The sequence below is a fragment of the Clarias gariepinus genome, chromosome 18 (genome assembly GCF_024256425.1).
Source record: "Clarias gariepinus isolate MV-2021 ecotype Netherlands chromosome 18, CGAR_prim_01v2, whole genome shotgun sequence".
In the NCBI taxonomy this organism is placed as follows: Eukaryota; Metazoa; Chordata; class Actinopteri; order Siluriformes; family Clariidae; genus Clarias; species Clarias gariepinus.
Genome location: NC_071117.1, coordinates 1,577,502 through 1,584,651, shown reverse-complemented (window position 1 = coordinate 1,584,651; position 7,150 = coordinate 1,577,502). Strand labels below are relative to the sequence as shown.

At 38.0% G+C, this 7,150-nt stretch overlaps 1 protein-coding gene across 1 annotated transcript; it reads left to right on the top strand.

The window, feature by feature from the left end:
• The first annotated feature begins 1,883 nt into the window (after positions 1 to 1,883).
• On the top strand, positions 1,884 to 7,140 carry LOC128506172 (cytochrome P450 3A30-like). The gene is made up of 13 exons (XM_053476489.1): positions 1,884 to 2,041; positions 2,765 to 2,858; positions 2,961 to 3,013; positions 3,613 to 3,712; positions 3,898 to 4,011; positions 4,116 to 4,204; positions 4,306 to 4,454; positions 4,569 to 4,696; positions 4,782 to 4,851; positions 5,678 to 5,838; positions 5,994 to 6,220; positions 6,584 to 6,746; positions 6,883 to 7,140. Exons 1-13 carry the CDS (start codon positions 1,971 to 1,973, stop codon positions 6,994 to 6,996), a joined length of 1,533 nt encoding a protein of 510 aa, XP_053332464.1. The 5' UTR covers positions 1,884 to 1,970; the 3' UTR covers positions 6,997 to 7,140.
• Positions 7,141 to 7,150: the final 10 nt, after the last annotated feature.

Here is a 7,150-nt window from a genome sequence, read left to right as displayed (position 1 = left end):
TTTGAAAAATCTTAAAAGGACTGAATACTCCAATCCTCCATAATAGTATGGTCACTGATGGGTGAAGAGAAAAACATTAATTATTATGTAGTTATACTCCAGTAAACCTGTGACAGGATCATGGGCTCGCCCATGCCCAGTACCCGCCCATGCCCACAGAGACCAAAGTCCAGCACATCTTGTTTGATCTCACAGAAAAGCCAAAGGAGCACAAATCACTGAAAAATGTCAATGCTAGAAAGGCACCAGAACACCCAGAGCACAAGGGGAACCTGTACAATACTGTGTTTGATGTGTTGTAATGCAATGACTGATCAGTGTATATCAGTAAACCATGTAATGAAGTCAAAGGTTCAACCAAAATGTATCTCAGGCCCTCTAGTGGCTGACTGCTGTACAGTCTGTAAACACATACATCAACTATATTTGATATGACCAGTTCGGCTTTGATGGTTTACGACTCCAACTGATAAGACACACAATCCAATGGCAGGCAACAAAAAGAAAAACACAAATTCAACAAATCCAAAAGCTATCGTATAAATTCACACAACTCCCAGCGCAGCAAACATGGTGGCACACCTCACCCTATGCATGTGTGCCTGGCTGAGGATGCCATGTGTTGTTCCTGTGAGGGAAAAAAGGACATTAGCATTGGACATGTTTCATGGACAAAGCTGTATTTGGCATCAAGGAGGTGGAGAACAGTTTCTTTCTTGGCTCTGTGACATCAAATCCTGATCCATGTTGGTAGATATAAACTCAGCCATATATATACCAGCCTGTTCTTTAGAATCATAAGAAACATTTGTTTTTTGTTCCTGTGGATTTAGCAAGGTTTTAGCAAGGTGACATGGTCAAAGCAAATCAACTTGCACGCCGTGTCCCTCAGCATCTATGACACCAAGGCCATTCCCATGGACCAACATTATGAGTGGAGTTCAGAATACAGCACCTGTTACAGCACCATGCCATCTCAGGGAGACAACCTCGTCCTCTTGCCTGCTAGAGAGCAAAGAGAGATACATAACCTAAATGTCGCAACGCAGGAAGCTGAGTCACTGAAAGGAACAAAACATAGATAATATAATCATAGACGAAAATAAAACCATAATGTCTAAGCATTAACAGCTTTAACAGAAGTGTTTGTGAGCTAAACAATTTAGACACTATATTATTTTATATAGCGTGTGTGTGTGTGTGTGTGTATACATACTCTCGTGTGCGTGTGGAGGTTATCTCTCCTCCATATAGTGTTATATAACAGTATAATGACTTCATTTTTTATTACTTGCCACTATAAACACTGCTAACACACACACACACACACACACACACACACACAAAACACTAATCGAAGATTAATGCTGCATTAATTACAGCAAAGTTAAAGTCTCAACTTTATACACCTACACAGTTTCTAAACTCAGTTACTGGATCTACTAGAGACGCTCCCATTACAATTTACTGAGCCAAATAGAAATTAAGTTATTATTATTATTATTAGTAGTAGTAGTAGTAGTAGTAGTATTATTATTATTGTTGTTGTTGTATTTTAAAACTTGATTACTGTAAACTTATCCTAATAATATTGTTATCATAAACAAATTTACCCTTAAGATTTTCATAAATATGTGGATATGTAATTATTTAAATATGTAAGATCTTAACATTTTTTCTTATTTATTTATCTATCTATTATTTATTTATTTATTTATTTATTTATTCCATAAAGCCCTGAAACAAACCTTAACACACGTAATAAAGTGTTCAGAGGTAAAGATGCAGTGTCACTGAGTGTGTGCAGAGGTAAGTTACATAAGTGTGTGTTTAATCATTAACTGTAGTGTTGGGTTTAAAAGCCTTCTCAGACAGTGCTCACACTCTCACACACACACTCTCACACACACTACAATAACAACTTACTAATATTAAGAGTATTAACACTTCTAACACTGAGACTAATCAGGATGGAGCTCTGGTGGAGTTTATCAGCTGAGACCTGGGCTCTGATCATCATCCTCATCAGCCTCATCCTGCTGTAAGTGATCACTCACTCACTTTACTTCACTTCACTAATATCTTATTCATACACGATCACACTGGAGCACACTGATTAATATTTTAGTAAAAGTGTGTGTAAATATTACATATATAACGGTTAACCATCTGATTTCTGGGTCTTAATCACTACCCGATGTGGTGTGGGCAGTGGGTCCTGGGCAGTGGTGGCTCAGACGGGTAAAGCTCTGGGTTACTGACTGGAAGGTCAGGGGTTCAAGCGCCAGCACTGCCAACTTCCCACTTTTGAGCCCCTGAGCAAGGCCATGGAGCGTATCTGTTCCAGAGGCACTGTATCCTGGCTGACCCTGCACTCTGATCAAAGGGATATATGAATAAACGTCTTAAATTTCACTGTGCTGTAAAAGGTACATGAGATGAATAACTGAATCTTAATCAGCGTCTCCCAGGCTGTTTCAGGAGCCTCTTTAGAGCATTACTGTAACTACGCTCTATGGGATTAGTGGTGCTACCACGGTACCCAGTGGAATGCCACAGTACTGACTCTGGTCCTGCGGTGCCTCCCATCATCATTTCTGACGTGATGACCATGGTAACACTATGGTATATTCTGGGATGTACTGTAGTTTAGCACAGTAACATTTCCTATAGGTCCTGATGAAGATCAGCATATTTATCTTTCCTGCATTATTATCGTCTTTCCTTCCTCCTTATAGAAGTGCTTGTGTTGTGTGTTCCTCAGGTATGGGTACTGGCCGTACGGGTTTTTCAAGCGGTTGGGAGTTTCCGGTCCCAAACCCGTACCATTTTTTGGAACCATGTTAGAGTATCGTAAGGTGAGTTTATATTATATTATAAACATTAAAAACATCCTAAAGGAACTACTCTATACACTCAGTGTAAGACACATTTACAGAATATCTCTCACGGATTTTTAGGGAATACAAACCTTTGATATGGAGTGTTTCCAGAAGTACGGCAGGATATGGGGGTGAGTGTGTTCCAGTCTGTAGTTAGTGTTACAGTAACGGTTGGGGAAAATGTGTTCCAACTAAAATTACAGACTTTAGACATTTTAATAAGATTAGAAATGTTTATGAAATTTGTTTATACTGTTACTACATCAACAACAACAACAACAACGACATTAACTGTTTTAAAAGTTAGGGTTCATCCATATTCCCTTAATTGGTAAGAGATAGTATTTATTAGGTTACGACAGTGCTCTTCATACATGAGACACAACCGTGTGTTTAGAACGTCACTCTCACAGCAGTCTCAGTTATACAACAACTTACATCACCCGAGCTAATCATCAGAGATAAACAGAACCAATTATTATTACTATCATTGTATAAGAATTGTGTAATTATATTATTATAGAATCTATAGGAACATTCCCAGTGTTTCTGGAACAAAATAATGATCTAAAATTGTCTAAATATTATATAGAGTTCTAATTTTACACACTAATTTTACAGTTTCTCGATTATCCAGTGGCTTTTATATTCTCCCACTAATTCTACTTCAAAGTTATTTTATATCTGTAATAGATTATGTAACGTCTGATGTTTGTGGTGTTTGTTACAGTATATACGACGGGAGACAGCCGGTCCTCTGTGTCATGGACAGAGAAATCATCAAAACTGTCCTGATTAAAGAGTGTTACTCTCTCTTCACTAACCGCAGAGTGAGATCACACACACGCACACACACTTTATTATAGTTATCTGATCAGCCGGTCATGTGGCAGCAGCTCAGTGCATAAAATCCTACAGATACAAGACAATACAATTGAAATATAATAATAATTACATAAAATAATAAGATCTTTAACTGTGAGTGATTTTAATGAATACTTCTGATTTAACTCAGAATTTCCGTCTGAACGGCCCTCTGTATGACGCCGTGTCCATCGTCGAGGACGAGGATTGGAGGAGAATCAGGAGCGTTCTGTCTCCGTCCTTCACCAGCGGAAGACTGAAGGAGGTGTGTGTGTGTGTGTGTGTGTGTCACAACACCATTAAGGTTAATGATTAAAAAGACATTTTGAATGAATAGACTAACAGTAGATGTTATTTCATGTTCTTCAGATGTTTGGAATTATGAAGTCCCATTCTCACACTTTGGTTAAAAATCTGCAGAAGACGTCGGAGCAAGGAGAATCAGCAGATATCAAAGAGTAAATCATAACACGTAACTCACAACAGATCATTGCGTATGTGTGTGTACAGATTTCTGCCTGCTGATAATTTGATTTGATGGTGTTGTTGGCCCTTTTAGGTTTTTCGGAGCGTACAGTATGGACGTGGTGACGAGCACATCGTTTAGTGTCGATATCGACTCCCTGAACAACCCCAAAGATCCCTTCGTATCCAACATCAAGAAAATGCTCAAATTTGACTTTCTCAACCCCCTGTTCCTCACCGTTGGTAATTTAGTGGCCTTTATTGATTTGATGTGTTTCTGCTTGTTTTTTTTTTTTTTTTAGTTTTTTTTTTAGTTTTTTTTTTAAATAAAAAAATTTTCCTTTCTGTTTCTCACAGCGCTCTTCCCCTTTACTGCACCACTCTTTGAGAAAATGGAATTTGCCTTTTTCCCGACTGCAGTGACTGATTTCTTTTACGCCTCGCTGCAAAAGATCAAGTCTGAACATATGACTAAGGATCATAAGGTAGAACTAAAGGAAACGTAAGTTTCCTTACACACTTTAGGTTTTACTCTTGATATATTCCTTTGTTGTCCCTGACTATCTGCAGAGACGAGTGGACTTCATGCAGCTGATGATCGATTCTCAGAAATCAGAAAACGACCATCTGAATGTTAAGGGTAATTATCTCAGGGAAATTTTGAGCGTGTATATAGAGTTAATCCCCAACTTACGAACAAGTCGGATTTGTTTTTAAGTCAGACCACATGAGTCTTATATGAATTTAGCACGGATATACAATGTAAAGCATACCAATCCACTTTTTTTTTACATCATAGCGCTCCTGGACTGATTCATTGAAACATACATACATACATTACATTACATACATACAATATACCGGAGTTTAGACATTTCATACATTCACTTAAACACTGAAAATATTGTGTATAATTGTAAATATTGGTATTTGGTGCACTGCAGTGTCTATTTTTGAACAATTCATGTGAGCTACTTCTGCAATCTGTTTTCTTCTACAAAGGTTAGTAGGACCGAGGTCCATTCGTATCAGTGGAAATTCATAACTTGAATGTTCGTAAGTTGGGGACCTAATGTATTTCAATTGTTTATTATGCAGCAAAGCCACAAATTTAAACAGTCTAAGCCCTTACACTAAGGAACAAAAATATTTTGCCATTTATTGTTTGATGAGTCTGCGCTACTGGCTGGGAGAGATACCACACAGCATGCATGTGACTGTGACTGTGTACTGTTAAAAAATAGCACATTTAAGCTTATGGCCAGACACCCCAAGCCACGTACATTATAAACCTTAACATTATATCTCATATATGCACCATGCATGACAGTCCCTCTTCTTATTTCATTTGAGGGAATACCGTTCAGTAACAACACAGGATATGCTCACTGTTGGCATTAAACCTGAGAAAATAAATATTTTTTAAAAAGTGTGCTCATGATAAGTGGTGTGTGTGATATTTAAAGGTCTGAGTGATCATGAGATCCTGTCCCAGTCAATGATGTTTATCTTTGCTGGTTATGAGACGAGCAGCAGCACACTGTCATTTCTTTTCTACAATCTGGCCAGTAATCCCGAGACCATGAAGAAACTACAGAAAGAAATAGACACAACTTTCCCTAACGAGGTGAATAAAAAAAAAAAAAAAATAAATATATATATATATATATATATATATATATATATATATATATATAATTTTATATAGACCATTACAGGTTTTACATATAGAGCAAGACAGAACTTAAATTCATAGCATGCGTCTTGTCTTTTGGTCTTCAGGGTGAAGTTGATTATGATGGTGTGATGAACATGGATTATCTGGATGCTGCTCTGAACGAGTCGCTCAGGTTGTACCCGGTCGCACTTCGCCTGGAGAGAGTCTGCAAAAAAACTGTTGAAATAAGTGGCATTACAATCCCTAAGGACTCAGTCGTTATGGTCCCCATTTACGCCCTGCATAGAGACCCTGAATACTGGCCTGATCCAGAGACCTTCAACCCTGACAGGTACAAATACATTAATATACAGTAAGGTTAAACATCATTAAACAAATGTAAAATGTTTCCTTATGACTGAGTGCTTAGCGAACTGTCTTGGCAGCGAGCTAAAGGTAGCATTCTTCTTACTCTGGTTAGCTCTATGCTTGAATGGAGTATGTAGTATTTTATCACTCAGTAGTACAGTTTTCCCTGCACAATGCTACATTTTATTGTTTAATGTTTTGACACATTACTCAGAATTGTACTTATTTTTCTCTGATCTGAATAAAGTTTTATTAAACAGTTTATACAAGTGTAAATGTAATCCCATCTGAATGGGGCTTTTTAAAAAAAATCTGTGTTGTGTGTTGATGGTCCATGTTGTTTCAGGTTCACTCAGGAGAATAAGGAGAGCATCGAGCCGTATGCGTACATGCCGTTTGGGTTAGGACCCAGGAACTGCATCGGGATGAGGTTCGCCCTCGTGATCATGAAGCTGGCTGCTGTTCAGATACTGCAGAGATTCGACATCAGTCTTTCTGAGGAAACGAAGGTCAGGATCTTCTATCACTAATCATCTAAACCATCACCCTAACACCTAATTAAGTTCTGATTTTAAAGCAGTTTGAGTTGTTTATTTTTATATTCTGTTCAGGAAGTCATTTTCACTCTTCTCATCTTCTCATCAGGTTCCTCTGGAGCTGAACAACAGTGGACTTCTGGCTCCTAAAAACCCCATAAAACTTAAATTCACACCGCGGAAAATGACCAACTCCTGCAACAACAATCACAATAACTCATAGACTATTAAAGGTCCTACTTTCCTGCTTGCCTTGTAGAAAGTTTAAATGCTTTTGTTGTGTAATGTGTGTAAGGTGTGTAATGAAGTTCCCACGGTGTTTCCTCTGTCTATACACCAGAACCAATAAAGTGGACTGAACAACGTCTTTATTCTTA

Bases quoted from the DNA above. Each gene is read 5' to 3' on its own strand.
- LOC128506172 (XM_053476489.1), top strand. From the start codon at position 1,971: ATGGAGCTCTGGTGGAGTTTATCAGCTGAGACCTGGGCTCTGATCATC. The intron at 4,205-4,305 runs GTAAATCATAAC...TGGCCCTTTTAG, and splicing joins GAATCAGCAGATATCAAAGA to GTTTTTCGGAGCGTACAGTA. The intron at 5,839-5,993 runs GTGAATAAAAAA...TTTGGTCTTCAG, and splicing joins ACACAACTTTCCCTAACGAG to GGTGAAGTTGATTATGATGG.